General features: G+C 37.0%; 2 protein-coding genes across 2 annotated transcripts; both read left to right on the forward strand.

Moving 5' to 3' along the window:
- The first annotated feature begins 43 nt into the window (after positions 1–43).
- On the forward strand, positions 44–967 carry LOC118995763 (olfactory receptor 5AC1-like). The gene has a single exon (XM_037058840.1). It carries the CDS (start codon positions 44–46, stop codon positions 965–967), a length of 924 nt encoding a protein of 307 aa, XP_036914735.1.
- A 13,107-nt stretch (positions 968–14,074) lies between these two features.
- On the forward strand, positions 14,075–15,037 carry OR5H2 (olfactory receptor family 5 subfamily H member 2). The gene has a single exon (XM_037058841.1). The coding sequence runs from the start codon at positions 14,087–14,089 to the stop codon at positions 15,035–15,037; it is 951 nt and encodes a 316-aa protein (XP_036914736.1). The 5' UTR covers positions 14,075–14,086.
- Positions 15,038–23,129: the final 8,092 nt, after the last annotated feature.

The following is a 23,129-nucleotide window of genomic DNA, read 5'->3' on the forward strand; positions in this document are numbered from 1 at the left end:
TTCTTCACTTACTTTTTCAATGCAGTGGTCAGCCTGAGTGAATATGATGGAGGTAAACAAGACACAAGTGACAGTGTTTGTTCTCACGGGACTTACAGATCTTCCAGAACTTCAGGTGCCCCTGTTCCTGGTGTTCTTGGTCATCTATCTAACCACCATGGTGGGCAACCTGGGACTCATTGTTCTCATCTGGAAAGACCCCCATCTTCACACACCTATGTACTTACTCCTTGGCAGTTTAGCCTTTGCAGATGCCTGTTCTTCATCATCTGTGACTCCCAAGATGCTGACTAATTTTTTATCTAAGAATCACATGATATCCCTGGTTGAGTGCATCACTCAATTTTATATTTTTGCCTCCAGCGCAAACACAGAATGTTTTCTCCTGGCAGTGATGGCCTATGACCGCTATGTAGCCCTATGTAACCCCTTGCTTTATCCAGTAGTGATGTCCAATGTATACTGCTGTCAATTACTAGGTGTTTCATATATTATTGGGTTTCTTCATCCCATGATGCACGTTGGTTTGTTATTTAGATTAACTTTCTGCAAGTCCAATGTAATACACTATTTCTACTGTGAAATTTTGCAACTGTTTAAAATTTCCTGTACTGACCCTGGAGTTAATATGTTCCTGATTTTTATATTTTCAGTGTTGGTACAATTTTGTACCTTTATGACCATTATAGTCTCTTATGCTCATGTCTTCTTTGTCATCCTAAAAATGAAGTTTGAGAAGGGCAGAAGCAAAGCCTTTTCCACCTGCAGTGCACATCTGCTCTCTGTTTCCTTGTTCTATGGCACTCTCTTCTTCATGTATGTACGTCCTGGGTCTGATCTCATTGAAAATCAGGATAAAATGTATTCTGTATTTTACATAATCATAATTCCTCTGCTGAATCCTTTTATTTACAGTCTAAGGAATAAAGAAGTTATAGGTGCCTTGAGGAAAACAATAAACAAATAGACAGATTTAAAGGCAAATTTCACTTGTTCTTTTCCAATTTTGCATGTTACAAGGTACCTGGAGATACACGAGTCAGCCTTGGCTTTAAAATTTTAACAGAGCAATAGTGTCTATGGTAGTTTGTGAGAGCTGTGTGATGATGAAAGTCAGATTCAATGGATTTTTGTTTCAGTGGAAGAGTTTGATATATCACATCAAACTAAATTTCTCATAAAGAATAGAACACACTTTTTAAAATTAAGCATTTAAGAAGCAACCTAAGTGCCCATCAGGAAAAGGATGGATCAAAAAACTGTGGTACATTTACACAATGAAATACTACACAGCAGAAAGAAAGAAGGAGCTCCTGCCCTTCAAGAAAGCATGGATGATCTGGAGAGCATTATACTAAGTGAAATCAGTTTAGTGGTGAAAGATAAATACCATATAATCTCACCTGAAAGTGGAATGTAATCAACAAAACAAACAAGCAAGCAAAATAGAAACAGAGACATGGAAATAAGGAACAAACTGACAGTAACCATAGGTGGGTGGGAGAGGGATAATCAGGAAAATAGGGAAAGGGTTACCAAGGAACATGTATAAAGGACACATGGACAAAGCCAAAGAGGGTAGGATCAAGGGTGGAAGATGGGGATGGCTAGGGCAGGGGGAAGTACTAGGGAGAAAATGGAGGCGACTGTACTTGAACAACAATTAAAAAAGTGAAGGGATTAAGAAGTACAGATTGGTACTTACAAAGTAGTCACAGCGATGTAAAATACAGCTTAGGGAACACAGTCAATTATACTGTAATAACTATGTATGTTGCCAGGTGGGTGCTAAGTCTTATTTATAAATTATATAAATGTGTAACCACTGTGCTATACACCTGAAATTAATATAAAATAATATTGAATGTTAACTATTTTGAAAAGAGAAGAATGCCTCTTAAATGTAAAAAAATTAAAATAAAATAAAATGTGCAATTTTTTACTTTTTAACAGCTCCCTCTACATTAGATATAGTAGTTCGTCATTTTACTGTTGCAAATATTTGCATGTCTCTTTGTCTGAGGCTGGTGTGACTGAGCCAAGATGATTGTCCAGAGCTTCCTTATGAAAATTCTTGTTGTTTCTCAACAGTTCTAAGACTCAGGTAAACTGACTTCCTGGAGGAAGCTATCACTAAAGAGAAAACTTCCTTTGTAGTAAAGAAATTTTTATATAAAAATATATTGGTGGATTTTATTGAGAATAATGGAAGTTGAGATGAAATAAAGTAGACTATTATAAAAGTACTCTCAAATATGTGAAAATACAAAGTGCTTTTCATCATGAGAAATATAGGCAATATGGATATTCAAGAATTTCCAGAATTAGGATGATTTCAGGGTACATCCCCTTAGATATTTGAATTCTACTATATTTATCTTTACAAGTTTGATAAAGCAGAAGTTCAGAAATTTGCCTAGTTATTCTGTTCATAATCTTTTACATGTTTATTATTATTTAAGCAAAAATTATTTACTTCTGCAATTACATGATGCAACATATGTTAATTTGGGTACCACTGTGAAATGATTCTCATAAATAAAATGATTGCAAAAACTTTCAATGTAATTTTTATTGAAATTTACAGAAATATAAATTTATTGGTCATCTCATAAATTTAGAGGAACTATAAATTAGTAAATGTACAATCTGTTTAAAATTGTAATACCTCACTACTCATGGCTGTTGCAAAGTCCTCAGGGATACCAGGCTGAGAATTAAGGAAGAATTATGTATACAGAAAACCTGATGTGTTGACAAAACAGTATTCAAGATAGCAGTATACAAGGCTGAGACTGAAGCAAAACACTGCAATGTACACACTGAAGCCAACAGAATTCAAAATTTCTTTCAATCAAATCAGTACCAGGTGAAAATGGTCCTCATCGTATATTAGGAAGGACTTCACAGAAGTATCTTTGGTACCAATGGAGATACAAGAGTCCAATCCATCCATTCTTTGGCAAAGTCCCCTGCCCTCTCTTCAAACAGGCAGAGGAAAAAGGTTTAGATTGTGAAGAAGGGCACAATTATTTCAAAATTCAAGAGCTGTGAAACCATATAATGTTAATACTCCTCTGAAAATTTCAAAGATTGTAGTATTTATCTTTTAAGAATATTTAGGAGCAAATCTGCTACTGGAGGGGAACTATAGGGCAATTATGACTTTGAAGCGAGCGATCTGAGAATGGGCAAGTCAGACTCACTCAGTCTAAACCAGAGCCCATCAGGCCATTTCCGAGAAACAATGGATGTCACCCCAAAGTATATTAACCACAAGGAGAATATGCTCCTGGGAAAGAGCCCCAGACTCCTGGGGTAAAGAGAGCTACAACGTTCCATACAGACAGACTAGATTATTAACAAGGAAATATATAATAAGTACGGTAACATCTGACTTCCCATCTGTTGCACTGAAAGTACAAAAACGGTGTGCCAACATTTATCAAGTACTCACAGAAAAATAATGGGATAAGTGAGTACTGCTGAGACAAAGTGTGTGCAGAGGGATCGTGAGTGGCTGTGAAGGCTGCGTGCACTGCTAATCTCAGGGATGCTATTCACGATACAATATTGTGTGGCTGGCAGCTCTATGTATAAGACACTACAAATCCTGGATCAGTGGGTGATAATAATGTGACTGGGAACTGCATTACAAGCATTATTTAGATTTTGAAGACTTTCTTTTTTTAAAATATATTTTATTGATTATACCATTACAGTTGTTCTATTCCCCCCCTTCAATCCCCTCCACCTGCACCCTCCCTCCCCCACCATTCTCCCCCCCCCTTAGTTTATAACCACGTGTCTCAAGTTCTTTGGATTCTATATTTCCCCCACTATTCTCGCCCTCCCCCCTATCTATTTTCTACCTACCATCTATGCTACTTATTCTCTGTACCTTCTCCCCCCTTCTCCCCCTCCCACTTCCCTGTTTCTAACCCTCTATGTGTTCTTCATTTCTATGGTTCCACTCCTGATCTAGCTGTCCTCTTGGTTTGCTTTTGTTTTAGGTGTGGTCGTTAATAACTGTGAGTTTGCTGTCCTTTCACTGTTAATATTTTTCATCTTCTTTTTCTTAGATAAGTCCCTTTAGCATTTCATATAATAAGGGCTTGGTGCTGATGAACTCCTTGAACTTGACCTTATCTGAGAGGCAGTTTATCTGTCCTTCCATTCTAAATGAAAGTTTTGCTGGATAAAGCAATCTTGGCTGTAGGTCTTTGGATTTCATGACTTGGAATACTTCTGTCCAGCCCCTTCTTGCCTGTAAGGTCTCTTTTGAGAAATCAGCTGACAGTCTGATGGGAACGCCTTTGTAGGTGACTGTCCCCTTATCCCTTGCTGCTTCTAGGATTCTCTCCTTCATTTTGGTCTTGGCTAATGTAATTATGATGTGCCTTGGTGTGTTCCTTCTTGGGTCCAACTTCTTTGGGACTCTCTGAGCTTCCTGGATTTCCTGGAAGTCTATTTCCTTTGCCAGACTGGGGAAGTTCTCCTTTATTATTTGTTCAAATAAGTTTTCCACTCATGGCTGTTTCTTTCCCCCTTCTGGTACCCCTATAATTCGGATGTTGGAACATTTAAAGATGTCCTGGAGGTTCCTAAGCCTCTCCTCATTTTTTTGAATTCTCATTTCTTCATTCCTTTCTGGTGGGATGTTTTGTTCTTCCTTCTGGTCCATTCCATTGATTTGAGTCCCCGTTTCCTTTCCATCACTATTGGTTTCCTGTGCATCTCCCTTCATTTCAATTAGTTTAGCCTTCATATGTTCCTCTAATTTGTGACTTTGTTCCTCTAATTTGTGACTTTGTTCCTCTAATTTGTGACTCTACCAGTTCTGTGAGCATCCTGATAAATAGTGTCCTGAATTGTGCTTCTGAGAGGCTGGCAATTTCTCGGTCGCTTAGAGTTATTGGCTCTTGGACTTTGAGTTCTTCTTGTGCCATCTTTCAGGTTGTTCGTGCCTGTTCCATAGCAGGATCAGAGCCCTAAAGTGTTCACTAGAACAGGGCAACTAAGTCGCTGGGTTGTGACGCTGTATGTGGGGGTGGGGTCAAAGAGGGACTATGGCGTCCTGTCCGCCACCTGCCGCCACGGCCCTCACTGGTGCCGCAGTTGCTGCCGTCACCTGGCCCACGCGTTTCGTCCCACTGCACTCGAGTGTGCCACCGCCGTCAGCCCTCGCCCCCTGGGGCCTGCGTGGTCTGTCTCACTGTGTGCGAATATGCGCCCGTGGTCTGCCCCGCACCCCAACTGGTTCTCGTCTGCCTGCCCGCCTGGGTCGGGGGCCCTGTCCTGCCCGACCCTGCTCACTGCTGGCTCCGCCCCTCTTACCATCCCCGTTGAATGGTTAGATGTAGTTCGACTTCCGTATAATTCAATTTTCTGTCCTTTGGTTGTGTCTTTGTTTCTCCAAACCTTTGTTTTATTCAAACTTGGTTGTGGGAGAAGGCACAGTGTTTCCACCTATGCCTCCATCTTGGCGGAATAGATTTTGAAGACTTTCAAATGAACTAAATAACATTCATCTCTCTTTCAGCGGAATTTTAGCCAATATCAGAAACTCTCTTGCAGTTAAGTAGCCCTGTATCAAGTGTTATGTAGTACAAATTGTATGTTCTGGCTCACTTTGAGACACTGTGTCTCACTTTTTTCATCCCATAAAAACAAATTTCATCATTTCTTTGGTTATTTGTAAACAGACCACACCTTTAATTTTTTTTGAGAATGGATTGCTTGAGGGGAAACTGACCCACTATAATAGTAGTGTTGAATGGCTCATTCAATGAGAATCACAGATCAAATCACTCATTGATTCCTCCTATACGTTCCCTGTCACAGATGCTGTTGGTGGCTGCCCATATCTTCTCTAATTGTACCTTTTCATCCGAGGACTTTCACTGTTGGCCAGAGCTATTCTACCCTCACTTAAGTCATCCTAAGACCTAGGGAATGAATGCTATTCATGGAATCTCCCCCAGACCATTTATCACCAAATGGGAGATGATAGGAGTTGGTGAATAAACTCTCCACCTGTTTGTCCTTTGGTTGATAAATTGGAAGTTCATGCTCTACACTGGGTCATGGTGTTTCCAAAAGAGATTAAGCTTGGTTGCCCACATTCGAAACTTGTTTCATAGATCACTCCTCATTGGCTACATTCCCTTTCCTGCCCCAGTTGCTCATGTGTTAACTCATCAACTATTCACAGGTCAATTACTTGTACTCATATTATATCATATCTCCACATCTGGCAAAATATAAATTATTCTTTAAGGTAGAATTCAATATTTGGTATAGGAACTGGGCATACATGTACCATCTTATTTCACCATGACACATTTATTGCTTCTACAAAAATTGGAGGCCTCTTACTACTTTGAAAATACCCTATTTATCCACATGTTATTCAGATTTAAGTAGAATTTCATATTTTCTTTAATCTTTATTGCATTTTTCTCCATTCCCATTTAGTCTCCTTACACCTTCTACCCCCAGCAATCACCACATTATTGTCTGTGTCCATGAGTCCTTTTTCATTTTTGCTCAATCCCTTCACTCCCTCCTCCCCCTAGCTGTCATCCCACTCTCCATCTATGAGTCTGTCTCTGTTTTTGCTTGTTAGTTGAGTTTGTTCATTAGATTCCACATATGAGTGAGATCATACAGGATTTGTCTTTCTCTGACCGGCTTATTTCACTCTGCATAATATTCTCCAGGCCCATCCTAACAGTAACAAAGTGTAAATTTTTCTTCATTATTAGTGCCAAGTAGTATTACACTGTGGAAATGTCCCATAGTTGTTTTATCTACTCATCTACTGATGGACACTCAGGCTGTTTCCATATCTTGGCAATTGTAAATAACATTGAAATGAACATATGGGTGATTATGTTCTTTCAAATTAGTTTCCTGGGTTCCTTCAGATATATTCCCAGAAGTAGAATCATTGGTTTAAAAGACAGAACCACTTTTAATTTTTTTTAGGTATCTCTCTATACTGCTTTCAACATGGCTGTACCAATCTGCATTCTCACCAATGGTGAATAGGGCTCCCCCTTCACCTCATCCTCTCCAGCATTTGTTGCTTGTTGATTTACTGATGGTAGCCATTCTGACAGGTGTGAAGTAGTATCTCATTGTGGTTTTAATTCACATTTCTCAGATGTTTAGTCACATTGAGCATCTTTTCATATGTCTGGTGACCGTCTGTATGACCTGTCTATTTAAGTCCTGTGCTCAATTTTTAAAATTGAGTTGTTTGGTTTTTAGTGTTGAGTTTTGGAAGTTCTTTATAAACTTTGGATATTAACCTCTTATGAGATGTATTGGCAGATATGTTCCTCCATTCTGTGGGCTGTCCTTTTATTTTGTTGATAGCTTCCTTTGCTGTGCAAAAATTTTTTAGTTTGATGGAGTCCCATTTGTTTATTTTTTCTTTTGTTTCCCTTTCCTGGGGAGATATATCCAATAAAATATTGCTACAATCAATGTCCAAGATTTTGCTGTCTGTGTCTTCTTACAGGATTTTTATGGTTTCAGGTCAAGCATATAAGTCTTTGGTTCATTTTGAATTTATTCTTGTGTGCTGTGTAATACGGTGGTCTAGTTTCATTTTCCTGCATATATCTGTCCAATTTTCCCAACACCACTTTATTGAATAAACCACTTTTAGTCCATTGTATGTGCTTGCTTCCTCTGTCAAATGTTAATTGACTGTAACAGTGTGGTCTTATTTCTGGGCTCTCTATTCTGTTCCATTTATCTTTCTGTCTGTTTTAATGCCAGTACCATGCTGTTTTGATTACTGTGGCTTTATAGTATTATTTGATATTAGGTAATGTGATTACTCCAACTTTGTCCTTCTTTCTCAAGATCACTATTGCTATGTGAGGCCTTTTGTGGTCCCTTATGAATTTTTGAAATATTTGTTCTAGTTCTATGAATTAGAATATTCATAGAATATGAATCACAAATATTTGTTCTATGAATTTTTGAAATATTTGTGAAATACATCATTCAAATATTGATAGGAATTGCATTGAATCTATAGATTGCTTTGGGTAGTATGTAGTGATGTTAATTTTTTCTCTCTCTGAACATGATATATGCTTCCACTTATTTATATTTTCTTCAATTTCTTTGGTCAGTGTCATATAGTTTTCTGAGTATAGGTCTTTTACATACTTGGTTAAATGTATTCCTAGGTATTTTATTCATTCTTTAGCAATTGTGAATAGGGCTGCTTTCTTAATTTCCCTTTCTGTTTGTCATTATTGGTATATAAAAATACAACTGATTTCTAGATATTAATTTTGTATACTGTTACTCTGCTGAATTAATGTATCAATTCTAGTAGATTCTCGGTGGCATCTTGGGGGTTCTCTGTGTATCCACTAGAATTTAAAGTGGTTTATTCCTCCACTCTACTTTTAAGAGTCTGGTCTACCACACAAAACCCATACTCTGTGAAAGTTGAAACTCAATGTCCCATTTAACTTGATAACTTAACTATAGACTTCAGTTATTTAAGATAATTTTAGATTTTCATAATTTAGTATATCTCATTTGCCTGGCCTTTAATTACTCTTTGCTTCCTTTTTTACTGTCCTGCACATGAAGACCAGATTTCATTTTAAAATAGTGGGACAAAATTTAAAAAGCAAAAAGAAACAACCTGAAGTTAAAACATAACACAATCAAAAAAACTCATCTCAGATATGAATCAAATTAGGACTATCAGCCAGAAAATTTTATATGATCATGATTAATATGCTAAAGTTTATATTCATGACCAGGTGAGGAATTTCAGAGAGATAAGTATAAAGCATATTTCAAGTGTCAAGTAAAATTTGTTTTTAAAACACTAGAATAAAAATAAATAAATAAAAACACTAGAATAAAAGTAATGAATGCCTTCAGTGAATTTATCAATAAATTAGACACAGTGAATAATGCTGAACTTTAATGTCGATTAGTAGATATGAAAATTAAGCACAAAGAAAGCAAAAAGTAATAAAAAATCAAGCACTATGAAAGAATGTTATTATCTAACATATACACCATTGGAATGTGAGAGGAAAAAATGTGTCAGAGGAAATATTTGAAAATGTAATGGTCAAGAATTTTAAAAAATTAAGGGAAGTTATCAAACCAAAGATCCAAGAAGCTCATAGAACCTGAATCAGGATAAATACCAAAAGTAACAGAAACCAAATCACAAAATAAAAATACTAAAACACTTAGGCACTATATATTGAAGTAGCTAAAAACCAAAGATAAAAAGAATATTTAAAGGTAGCCAGAGGAGGGGAAAAAGTACAAAGACAGAAGATAATCGAGTGACAATTTCAAATTGTGAAGGAAAAAAAATCTGCCAACTCAGAATATTATATATGCAATACAAAAATAACTTCCAAAAATGAATGTGGTGCAGGTCCTCAGTTTGGGGCCTTACTCCCCATGGCAGGAGCCCTGGCTTCACATTTGGCCTTTTAACCCAGAGATTATGGTGTTGGTGATGGGCCAGGGAGGGGGATATGGGGGGAGGGCTGGAGCTGGGCAGGTTTGACCCTCTAACCTGTCTAAGCCTCCAGCATCCCACTATGTGCTCCCCTCCTCACAGACCAGGAACTGGGCAGGGGATGGACAGTCTCTGAACTGTGGGGGTTCTCAGTGGTCTAGAAGTTAATGATGACTTACTTCTCTAGTCAGGAAGAAGAGTGAGGTGACTGGGCCTGTTTCAGGAAAGCATGCGCAGGGACTATTTAGGGACTGTGTGAAGAAAAGAAAACCAATGGTAACTGAAAGCCACAGGCCAGCCTTTGGATGCCAGGATATCCTCTCTTGTATCCTGCCAGGATTGTGTCATTTCAAGTCTCATGTCAATATCTCCTTTGTTTAGGAGAAGAAAGGAAAAAAAAAAAAACAGAAGGGAGCAGAGTAGGAACTTGAGTTCCTTTCCCTCGTGTTATCACTCTAAATACATTAAGCAGGAATTGGAGGTTTGCCAAACTGAATGTATGCTGCCCAATTTCCTTATTGCAAACATGCAGATATATGCATGCTTATATAATATATGACAGAAAAATTGGAAAAGATTCATACTAAAATATTAGTAGTACTTCTAGGTGTTTACAGATATTTTTATTTTGTTATTACGTAGCATTATTTTTCAAATCTTCCTATTATACACAGGTTTTTGCAAATTAACCTAAAGGAGTGAGTAGAAGGTATTGACCAAGATTCTTTCTTTGACCATTGTAATTTTCCATCACATTTCAGGTTAGAGTGGGGAGTTAGCTATAGATCTAAGATGTGAGCTATAGTTTGCATGAAAACAGCTACTTGGGGCTGGCACCCAAAGGGTATCAAGAATTTTGGCTTCATTGAAATCACGAATGACTAGCTCAGACAAGAGTAATCCAAATACTCAGATCATCAAAGTTCTAGATTAAGTGAAGTTTGTATAAACATGTCAGAAGTGTTATTTGTGGTAAAAAATAGTGACATAAAGTACAATTTCAGTTCTTAAACCTAGAACTATCTACAATGACGTGATGGTTATGAATTTTGCATCTGTAATGACCTGTGGAACAACATGGACTTCTCACACATTACCAGGTCCACAATGCCCATTAGCTTTGCCCTAAAGGGAATCTTTGGGCATTATCATGGGAAATTTAGTTTTGTGCTCCCTTCTCTTCTAGCAAAAGCACAGAGTTGTATGATTGGTTGAGTCTTCTCTTCACGGGAAATTAATACAAACACTGTTTTCCTTACCTTGAGATATGAAGCCTGCAAAAGGAATCAGTGTACAAAGAATTGCTGCCTATGCTATTGTCGTTCCTGTGCTACTACGTATTTTTCTACTTTAGAAAGCCTAATGTTTAAAAGAACCTCACAATTTCTCAAAAGATAAGGGTAAGAGAGGAATGATTTGTATAATATTCAGTGTTATTTATGTAAAAATTTAAAGTACCATTTAATTTATAAAAATTTAAAATTGAGTTTACAAGATGTCAGTAGCCAGAGGGAAAGGGAAAATAATAGTAAATTAATTATGCATTTTATTTTCAGGACTAAAATGTTGATATGCAAAATATCTGTTAAGACTAAATTATTGCCTGTGATGTGTTTTGTTATTTTCTTAACCTAACTACATGATTTTATAAGGTAAATTTATATGTATATGGAAGTATGTAAAAATTGTCCTTCCACTATGCTTTCCAGAATTTATGAGTAAATAAGTACCCACACAAATTGAACTTGAGAGTTTCCAATTATTGAGTGATTTGAAAGAAAAGCCATTCCTTATAAAAGTCTACTTAACAACTGAAATTATTGACATTCATTATTTCTATTGTCTATATTCAGGATCCAGATTTGGCTTAGTTATATTTTGCAAAACACACACACACACACACACACACACACACAAATCCTACAATGGGTCAAGATGAATGTTCTCTCAAGTAAAACAAACAGGATTTCCAGAGAAAGTCACTTCTATCACTGTAATAGCAAAATAAAGCAACTTTTAAATATGGAAAGAACTCTGAGGCACTGCTAACAGGTTCATTAACAACAAAATTTATAAAATGGAATTTAAAATTGAAGTGTCTTTTACATACACATATTCATAGAAAAATAAACTTTAAAAAGTTAAATAGAAATATTTTTAGGACTGACAACCTTTAAGGACTGCCCGAGTTAAGACATTCGCCCCCAAGCCTATGAGCCTTTCTCCTTACTTCCTCTGCAGCCTCTCTCAACCTTGTCTGGCTTGTCTTTCCTAGACTTACCTATGTCTCTGTTATTTTTCATTTGTTACTCACTTCTCCATTGTTTTCTTTTCATAAACACATATTTCCTTCCCAGTTAATCTGTTTCCTTTCTTCTCTCAATGCTATCCAATATTCTTCTCTCTGTTGAAATCTTACTAAAATATTGTAGAAGAAAAAGCCCTGCGTGTGTCTATGAGAATTAGATAAAGGGCAACTGTTCTCCATATTTCTAGGAATACTCTCCATCACTCTGCATCACTGACTTATTTCCCTTTCACTTCTCACTTTTTGGCTCAACTCCATCACATAATGAAAATTGCTTTCACTAAAGCTACTAAAAATCTCTTGATTTCCACGCTCAGTGAAATCTGATAACTCCTTGTTCTACTAGGTAGAGCATTTATTTTGGTATTTGACATGTACATCATTTCTTTCTTCTTGGATACCTTTTTTTAAGTTCACTCAGCTTTCCAGCCATCTGCTTGCTTTTATGATCACTCTATTCAGTAATATCTTTTTCTGATCTGTCCCTAATCCTCCTTTGTGTTATCAAGGCCTCTTGGTTGCAACAGGAAATGAGTGAATTGAGTGGAAATAGGCTCAAACATAGAAGTGTAACAGAAACTGCAGGCATCAGCTGGGAAAAAAATGAGCAGGAACAAAGAAAGCAAAAGAGCTCTTTATCAGGCTAAATCACATCTCAACACAAGGTCAGTGAGACTTGCTGTCACTTCTGCTGAACTTGGAATGCCAGCTCTCGCTGACAATACCATTATAATGGATGAAGGATACATTAGTTGCCATCTTCGTATTTCTGCCTTTGCTACCAAAATTCTTTCTTGTTCCTGTTCATTTTCTCCCTCTCTCCATATTCTAAGTATAGGTTAAGTGTGTTTGATTTGCCCAGTCTAGGTCAAGTGCCCTCCCTGCAGGTAGGTGAAAGGGGGATGGGAAAGTCAATATCTAGCCACCTATTTAGGCTTCTTGAGTGGGAGGTAACCTCCACCAGTCACCAAGACTATGTGGTACAAAACAAGATCAGATGTTGGCCATCTGATAAATGCTGTGCATCCAGTTTATAACCTCTTTAATTTAACTTCCTCAAGTTGTTTTCTGAGCCTTTCTTCTCTTTACTTTATGCTTACTATTCAATGGATAGGTCATCACTAAATATGCTTCAGCTATGCTAATGACTACTAAGACTATTTCTATTAATCTCTGGTAGACTCACACCACTGCGTAAATCTCGCATGGACTTTGGAGGATACTCTGTCAACAAACTAGCCACTACATCTGAGTTCTTGCTCTTAATTTTGATGACCATCTTATGCAGTTACCCCATGACGTCTTTCTCTTTCAACCCCTTCATGTATGTTGTGTCACAGTCCTGGTGACTCTACCTCCTGAATTCTTTTGCATCTGTCTCTTATTTTTCTTCATCACTCCCAATACTTGACATTCATTTGAATCACTTGGAGAGGATTTTTAAACTGCAGATATAAACCATACTCTTGATCCACTCCATCAATTTCTACAATGACACTTCATAATCTATATTTTGCAAAAAATCCTCAACTGATTGGAGGGAGGCGGAGAGCATGGGGCGGGGGGTGGGCAGGGTTGGGAATATAAGACAGAAAGCTGTACTTGAACAAGAATTAAATAAAAAAATTATTTTAAAAAATCCTCAACTGTACTTGAACAACAATAAAAAAATCCTCAGACAATTCTGGTGTGTAACCTGGTTTAGGAATCACTGGGCATGACTATTAGCTTTCTGTCTACTAGTCCTGACTCCAATCTCCCCTCCCAATAGCCTATTCTCTACACTATGATGCTATACACTCATTCTTTTACAATATCTTACAAAACCACTGTGCATCTCTTAATTTTCGATGCCTGCTTACTGCCTGAGAAATAAAGTTCAAGATTCTTCACATAGAATTCAATTCACTTTAATCACCCTGGATGTTCATCACATTCTTCTTCCCTTGACCTTGCGTCCCTGTTTTAACTGAAAATTTCCCTATTATAATCAATGGTATCCCCATAATTATAACACATGCTTAGAATGCATTTCTTTTTTTTCTAAATATGCCACACATTTTGAGCTAAAATTATTGCTTTTTCTTCCAGTTCATAAATTACCTCAAAATAAATTCTATTGTAGAGGTAAGGAAATGAATGGGGGATTCTGATATGCATGGTTTTTATTTCAACTCTTTTCCCCCTGATATTTATGTTATAAATCCTGAGTGACATATTCCATTTCATTTCAGGCAACATTAAGTGAAGACATGGAAAGGGAAAATGCAACATTGCTGACAGAGTTTATTCTCACAGGACTTATATACAAACCAGAGTTGCAAATCCCCTTGTTCCTGGTGTTCTTGGTGATATACCTGATCACCATGGTGGGAAACCTTGGTCTAATTGCTCTCATCTGCAATGACTCTCACCTTCATACTCCCATGTACTTACTCCTGGGGAATTTAGCCTTTGTGGATGCTTGGATGTCATCTACAGTCACCCCCAAGATGCTGGTCAACTTCCTAATCAAGAGTAAAAACAGTACAAAGATATCTTTCTCTGAATGCATCATACAATTGTTTTCCTTTATATTCAGTGCATGCACAGAATGTTTTCTGCTGGCAACAATGGCATATGACCGCTATGTAGCCATATGCAAACCATTACTTTATCCAGTGATTATGACCAACAGACTATGCATCTGGCTGTTGGTCTCATCATTTGTAGGTGCTATACTTTATGCTTCTCTTCATGTAGGTCTTTTGTTCAGATTAACCTTTTGTAATTCTAAAATAATACATCACTTTTACTGTGACATCATGCCATTGTTTAAGATTTCCTGTACTGACCCTTCCATTAATATTATGGTGGTTTTTATTTCCTCCGGGTCAGTACAAGTGTTCACCATACTGACTGTTTTTGTCTCTTATACACTTGTTCTCTTTACAATCTTAAAAAAGAAGTCTGTACAAGGTATAAGGAAAGCCTTCTCTACCTGTGGAGCTCATCTCCTATCTGTGTCTTTATTCTTTGGTTCTCTTCTCTTCATGTATGTGCGCCCTGGATCTGCTCAAGTGGATGACCAAGACATGATGGACTCTCTGTTTTACACTGTTATCATTCCTTTGCTAAATCCAATTATCTATAGTCTAAGAAATAAGAAAGTCCTGGATTCACTGGCAAAAATGTTAAAGAGAAATGTTCAGATCTCACACTAATATATGTCCTCTTTCCATTAAAACAGTCACAAAATTATGCAGATAAATGTAATTCTGTTTTGGCTAGCGTTTAAAAAATTTGCAATTACAATTGCCCTACGGTTTTAATGACTTAAGACGATAGTACTAACATACTCCTTAAAAATGTGCATATGTTGTCCAAAAAATACAAATAATTTTAAACAAATGTCATGCTGGAATAATTAAAGCTGAAAACAAATGAAAGCATTTACATGCTCTTAAATTCTCCAGTGTAGCTTTATAAGACGATGCTCTTAGCTCAGGAACCTTCCATGAATAATGAGAAGAGGGATGTTGCCTTTAATGCTCTGACACCTTAAAAGACACTTTGTAGCTGTGTTTGTATGTTGTAATCTACTTGGAAAAACTTCACTAATTCAGGGCACTAAGAATGTGATTGCAGAAAAATTGGAATGGGTATACAGAGGAAAAGAGAAGTGGCAGAATAAAAAGAAAATGTTCAATCTTCCTAGATTTTTTTTTAAAAAAATGAAGCTAGTAAAATAAAAAACACCAGCAAATACAATTTGGAGGGATATTTCATTGAGAATAGGGCTTCCAATGCATATTACCAAAGTTTAAATAATATTAAAATGATGTCATAATATCCAGTGGGTTGCTGGAAAAGTCATGAAAAATAAGCAAGATTTTGAATGATTTGTTCCTCAAAAGTCCTTAAGTGTTAGCTTTCACCTCACTCCATACTCAAAGTATAATAAGTAGCCCATCTTCAGGTCCTCTCTTGCCCCTCCTTCTCAACACTGAAATCCATACACTTTTTTAGTGACACACCAAAGCCCTTAACTAAAAACTACCCACACATGTTTGCAAAACTCTTGTTACTTATCCTCTATATCCTGGTGATACTCTTACTTCCTAAACATAGCTGCTACATTATTCTTTACAAACAAAACTTGGGTTAAACCATATCTCTTTCAAACTCTTTTAATGGATTGTCATTGCTACTGGATTATGTATCTAGATATATATATATATACATGCACTTATTTCTTCACGTGCATGTCCCTAAAAAAAAAGAATTGTGGACCTTTTATAACTTTTTGGGGGAACCATGATTGACCATGATGATAGCCAATCAAAACCCTACTGCCTTATTTCAATATGCTTAACGAGAGGGAAATCTGTCCTTTAGAAAAAAATGAATTGTCAAGCTGATCAACTTTTGTACTATCATTCTAAAAGTAATCATATATGAGATTTTTCACTTGTTATAATAATGTGATGTAAATCTCTTCTGAGGAGGTAGCCTTTAAGTGAGACTTACTTGACAGCAATAATTGACAATCTTATGATTTTCAAGAAAAAGAAATAAAATCACTACGTGTAAACTGACTTTAAAATACTTGAAATTGTATGGCTGGGCCAAAACAACATGGCTTACAATAAACCCACTTTAAAAAGAAAGACCTAAAAAATATGTTCAAAGTAAAAGATAAGAGAAATATCTCATGCAAATACTAGAAAAAATGGAAGTGGCTATATCAATACACGCTAACTTGATGTTATTGATATTATTGAATACTCCATCCAACAGCAGCAGAATACATGGTATTTGAAAACACACAAGAAATATCCAGCAACATATAATTTTTTTAGTTGAATATGTTACTTATGTGTCATTTTAAAAATATTTTATTGTACTCTATAATCTTTGTGTGACAATTAAATTGGGGAGGCATTTTAAAGGGTGCAAGAGCACCCTTTAATTTAAAAATTTTTAAATTATTTTATTGTTGTTCTATTACAGTTGTCTGCATTTCCTCCGACTCCATTCCCCCCACCCCACCCAAAGCCACCTCCTTCCCTTGCTTCCACCCTCCCTCTTGTTTTTTTCCAAGTGTCCTTTATAGTAGTTCCTGAAAACCCTCCCCCCATTATACCCTCCCACCTCCCCTCCGTTACTGTCAGATTATTCTTAATTTCAATGTTGTTGGTTATATTTTGCTTGATTTTTCCTTTTGTTGATTATGTTTCAGTTAAAGGTGAGATCATAAGTATTTGTCCCTCACTGCCTGGTTTATTTTACTTAGCATAATGCTCTCCAGTTCCATCCATGATGTCACAAAGGGTAGGAGCTCCTTCTTTCTCTCTGCTGCATAGTATCACAGTTTTTTGATCCACTCATTTACTGGTGGGCACTTAGTTTGCTTCCAGCACTAGGCTATTGTAAATTTTGCTGCTATGAACATTGGGGTGCATGGGTTCTTTTGGATTGGTGTTTCATGGTTCTTAAGATATAATCCCAGCAGTGGAATTGCTGGGTCAAGAGGCAGTTCTATTTTTAGTTTTCTGAGGAAATTCCACACTGTTTTCCACAGGGATTGCACTAGTCTGCATTCCCACCAACAGTGCATAGGCCAATTTTTTCTCAAGAAAATATCTCAAACTCATTGTCCTCACTGAAGAAATGATTACTGACAAGAATCAAATGATTTATACCTTCCCAAAGAATTTACCTTTTACTAGAGACCAGTACTTTAAAATAAAAGACTAAAATTCTTATATTCTTGTTTGGTTTCTTTTCTTTCTATCGCTTCCTTTTCTTTTTAAACAAATTTTATTTGTTTTGTTTTATAGAGAGGAAAGAAGGGAGAAAGGGAGAGAAATGTCAATGCGTGGTGGCCTCTGGAGCACCTTCTACTGGGGACCTGGCCTGCAACCCAGACATGTGCCCTAACTGGGAATTGAACTGGCGACCCTTCAGTTCACTCTGGCACTCAATCCACTGAATGACACCACCAGAGCTCTATCTCCCCTTCCCTTCCCTTCCCTTCCCTTCCCTTCCCTTCCCTTCCCTCCCCTCCCCTCCCCTCCCCTCCCCTCCCCTCCCCTCCCNCCCTTCCCTTCCCTTCCCATGTTGTGGAGAGGTGAATGCAGATACTAATAGCACATCTTTTTCAAACAATAAAGAATTATAGAAATTTTATAACATTTTCTTGGGAAGCGGGATTGACCGTAATGACAACCATTTGTATATTTAATTATACCCAAGTAAACTTCATAATAATAAAGACACATTTAATAAAAACCCATTTAATTTTATATATAAGGAATATCATATAAATAAATTTTTTTCACCTTGAAGACATTAGGAGCTTCTATTATTTATCCTGATGTTGTTACTATGATTTCGGTTATATTATTATTGATTATAATATACAGTCATTTAATAAGATTTATTATATTATTAGGTATATTAATAAACTTTGTAGAAAAATTTTAAAGGTATGCAAAGAAAATAAAAAATATGGTGATTCTGGAAGATGCAATAAATTATGAGATATATTCTATGACAATGGCATAAATAAAATACAAATAATCACTAAAACAAACAAACAAATACAAATACGTACTGATTATCAGAAGTGATGGATCCCAATGGACAGTACAACAAAAAATTTTTAAGTATATTTTATTGATTATACTATTATGGTTATCCTGATATTTCTTCCTTTGTCCCCCCTCAGTACCTCCCCACTCCCTCAGGCAATCCCCCCACCATTGTTCGTGTCCATGGGTCATGCATATAAGTTCTTTGGCTGCTCCATTTCCTATATTGGACTTTACATCCCTAGAGAAATTCTGTAACTACCTATTTGTACTTCTTAATTCCTTCACCTCTTCACCCATTCTCCTCTTCCCCCTCCCACCTGGCAACCTTTTAGTAACTAACTTTTTTCTCTTGCTTTTAAGGGTCTCTCTCTCTGTCTTTAACCTTTGGCCTTTTAATAATGATGTGTTATGGAGAGGGCCTCTTTGCATCCACCATAATTGGGATTCTGTGCTTCCTGGACTTGCATGTCTATTTCCTTCACCAAATTAGGGAAGTTTTCTTTCACTATATTTTCCAGATAGATTTCTAGTTTCTTGGTCTTTCTCTTCTCCTTTTGGCACCTCTATGTTGGTGAATGTTGGAACTCTTGAAGTTATCTCAGAAGCTGCTTGTACTATCCTCTTTCTTTGGATTCTTTTTTCTTCTTGTTCTGATTAGCTGTTTTTTTCTTCTTTTTATTCTATATCATTGATTTGATTCTTGGCTTCATTTACTCTACTATTGCTTCCCCATAAATTCTACTTTATTTTAGTTAGTGTATCTTTTATTCTGACTGGATATTTTTTATGCTGTTGAGGTCCTCACTAAGTTCCTTGAGCATCCTTATAACCAGTGTTTTGAACTCTGCACCTGATAGATTGCTTATCTCCATTTTGTTTAGCTCTTTTTCTGTAGTTTTCATCTGTTTCTTCATTTGGGCCATGTTCCTCTGTCCCCTTGTTTTGGCAGTCTCCCTGAGTTTGTTTCTATGTATTAAGTAGAACTTCTTTGACTCTGTATCTTGGTAGTGTGGCCAAATGTAGTAGGTGTCCTGTAGGGTCCAGCAGCACAGCCTATCCCATCACCCAAGCTGGGTCCTTGAGGTGCACCCCTTGTGTGGGCTGAGTACACCCTCCTCTTGTAGTCAAAACTTGGTTGCTATTGGCAGACAAAAGAGAGGGATTTCCCCAGTCCAGCCAGCTACAACGACTGGCTGTGACCAGTGCCCACCAACCTCTGCCCTCCATAGAGGATCAGCTCTGTGCTGGTAGGGTGGTGATATTCTGACGCTGCCCACTGGGTGCATTGGCCCTTGGTGTTCCCAGGTGGTAGAGGCCAAGATCAGCTCCCACCAGTGTTTTGCCAGGGGCCACCCTGCCTGAGCTATAAAGTGATCTGAGATGGCTGCTATTTGTGTTGGGCTTGGAGATTCCTAGGCAAGGCCAAGCTGTGAATATAAGCTGGCTGCTGGTGTGGATCCACTTTTGATGTGGATTTTGAAGATGTGAGCAATGTCTGCCTACACTGCCATCTTGACCAGGGGTAGCAAACCATTTTCAAGCTTTGGTATGGCACATAACTTTACTGATTCCATGGGAAATGGTGTAAATGTTGTCTCTGACTATGAGAATATAACCCCCGCCTGAAAATCCTGTACAGCAAGTCCCATGCAAGCATGGCTGTGCACCCATATTGAAAGGACTCTCCTCTTTGACAAGCTAGATATTCAAGCTAGATCTCTAGGAGATCATTGTAGACTGATAACTGGACATGGTTGAAAGGATTTTATCAAAGATATTGATTAGAAGTGCAAGAGGAAGAAAAAGAGCAAAGAGCATTGGTAACAGCTGACTATTCTTTCCAAGTGTTGGAAAGAATCAATGGTGTCAATGGTGTTGGAGCCACTCAGCCCACGCTATCTGCTGCTGCAGGAATTGTCTAATTCCTATCAGACAAATAAGTTGAATGGGGCCTGTCCCCTTTGAAACACCTTCTTCCACTTCTGAAGATTCCAGTGCTTCCAGTTAGGAAAATGAGCCTTTTGAACCCTCATACAAATTGGGGCATGTGGCCTGAGCAACCAAAGAACAAAACCTGACTACTCAGTGATGGGAAGAATAGTCAAAGTCTCAAAGATGACTTTGTTCAGAATATTTTATGGACATTTGAAGATATGCATGGCTCTGCCATGCCTACATTTGGAAGAGGCAGATATCCAGCAGTCAGCTTACATCTCAGGGATAACAACAAACCAATTTATGTGTTAAATGGAGTTGACTATTGGTTGGATAACTTGATATGCAATCTACCAGAGTTGGTGATGGGTTTTCATGTAAATGGAATTGTACAGAAATGTGAAATGGTAAACACGGAAGAGATTCCCAACTTGGAAAACTCAATTTTTCTACTAAAGTCATAAAAGATATTGCACAGAATCTAACTCTACCAAAGAAAGACACACCTATTGGCTATTTAAAGCAAGTGTCAGTGATACAGTAAAGTTCTATGATCTCAGTACTCTTTGTGAACATTTACACAGTGGAATACTACTCAGCAAAAACAAAGAACGCCTATCTTTTGCAATAGCATGGTCGGAACTGGAGAATATTATGCTAAGGAAGTAAGCCAGCTGGTGAAAGACAAAGACCACATGATCTCAACTATAAGAGGAATCTAATGAACAAAATAAACTAGTGAATGACACAGAATCACAGGCATGGAAAAATGGAACAGACTCAAAGTGACCAGAGAGAATGGGGTGGGGGATAATCGTGGAAAGAAGCTGAAGGCACTAGACAAGAACATGTATGAATAACTCCCAGACATGGAAAACAGAGTGGTAATTGACTGTGGGAACAGGGGTTGGGATGGGTAAAGGATAGCTAAGGGGGTAAAATTGAAACAACTAATAGAATAACAATAAAAATGACTTAAGAAAGAAGATAGGTCTAAAATGGATGCTCTCAGCTTTTACTTTAAAAATTTAAAAAGGGGGAAAAGGAATGGAAGAAAAAATATATACTATGTTCATGGGTTGAAACAGTCAGTATCATTAAAATGTATGTTATTCCAAAGTGCATCTATAAATTCAATGCAAGTCCAATAAAAATATGATCCTGTATAGAAATTAACAAAATCATAAAATATAAATAATATTTAAAAATCTAGAATATCCAAAGAAATTTTGAAAAAAGTTTGGAACACATAGTATTTTAATATCAACTATAAATCTATCATAATACAGTGTGTTATGGGAATAGATTTATACAAATAGATTTTTGGAACAGGAATGCTCAGAAATAGGCTGACAGATGTGAAGAAATTCATTTTCAACAAATATTTGAAAACATTTCAATGGAGGAAGAAAATTCCTGAAAAATTAGATACCTAGATGGAAAAAAATAAACAAACCTTGACTATTACCTCTTAGTATATGCAATAATTAACTCAAGTTTAATCATAGACTTAAATGCAGAAAGTAAAACCACAAAGCCTCTAGAAGAAAATATAGCACTATATTTAAGAATTGTAGGTAGGCAAAAGTGATTAGGCAGTACAATAAAAAGCCATACCATTTCAAAAATGATACATTAGGCCATCAAAATGAAAATTTCTGCTTATCAAAAGATACCATTAAGAAAGTGAATAGTTCACAAATCAGGACAGAATATTTGCAAAACTATAGCTGACAAAGAACAAAAGGGGAAAATATACCTTAAAGCAACTTTAATTATTAGGAAAAAACACAAAAACCAAGTATATCAGTGAAAAATAGGCAGCATCTTAGCAGCCATTTTAAAGGACGTCCACTTTTGCACTAACTGAAGTGAGGAGCCACTGTATTTTGAGCAGAGTGACAGTACTTAACTTGTAACTCCAGCTGCTTTGTTGAGACGAGGCTGTAGGGTACATGTGTGGGTGCAGAGAAGTTTGTTATACAATTTTTGCATTAATGGGTAAGAAATGGTGGGTTTGCACCAGAATGGAAAAACTGGTAGGATTCTGAATACATTCTGATAGTAGTGCTCACATGTATTTGATGACTGACCATAGTTTTTGTCTGAATGATTGGAAAAATGAAGTTGCCATTTTCTGAAGTGGGGAAGACAGGAGAAATAGAACTTGGAGGGGGGTGGGGGGTGAGGGGCAGGAGTTGAAAGTAGTTAGAGAAGCCTAGGCTTGTCAATGATAAATTGAAATGCCTACTAGATATTTGCATGGAGATGTCAAATAGGCAGTTAGATATAAAATATGATAATTTGCCTGTTCACAACTGAAGAACTAGTTTCAGTTTCTCTTGTTACAGAACTTTGTTTTGTTAAAAAATTCAATTGAGTAAAGTTAAAGCTCTAACTGGCTTCAATAAAGCAATTAATGAATTGGGAGGCACCCCATCTAGACTAAAAGGTGTTCTGAGGAGTTATACAAAATGGAAAGCTTTTATAGGCAGAAAAAAGATGGGGCTAAGAAGTTGAAAGAATGAATTGTTTTAGCAAGGTCTTTTTTTAGGAGAAAGGGGGTCTTATCAGGAAGGTTTTTGTAGGAAGCAAGGTAGGGCAAGGGACCTATTAGGTAAAGAAAACAAAAGATTAAGACTTAAATATAAGTTGTGCTAGAATAAAAGTCCTAGAGGAGAACATAGGCAGGAGAATCCTATGCAGCAATATTTTCACCAGTTTGTCCCCTAGAGCAAGGGACATAAAGGATAGAATAAACAAATGGGACTTCATCAAAATG

This window comes from Sturnira hondurensis, unplaced genomic scaffold (genome assembly GCF_014824575.4).
Source record: "Sturnira hondurensis isolate 20B ecotype Veracruz unplaced genomic scaffold, ASM1482457v3 Scaffold0010428, whole genome shotgun sequence".
NCBI classification, from domain to species: Eukaryota; Metazoa; Chordata; class Mammalia; order Chiroptera; family Phyllostomidae; genus Sturnira; species Sturnira hondurensis.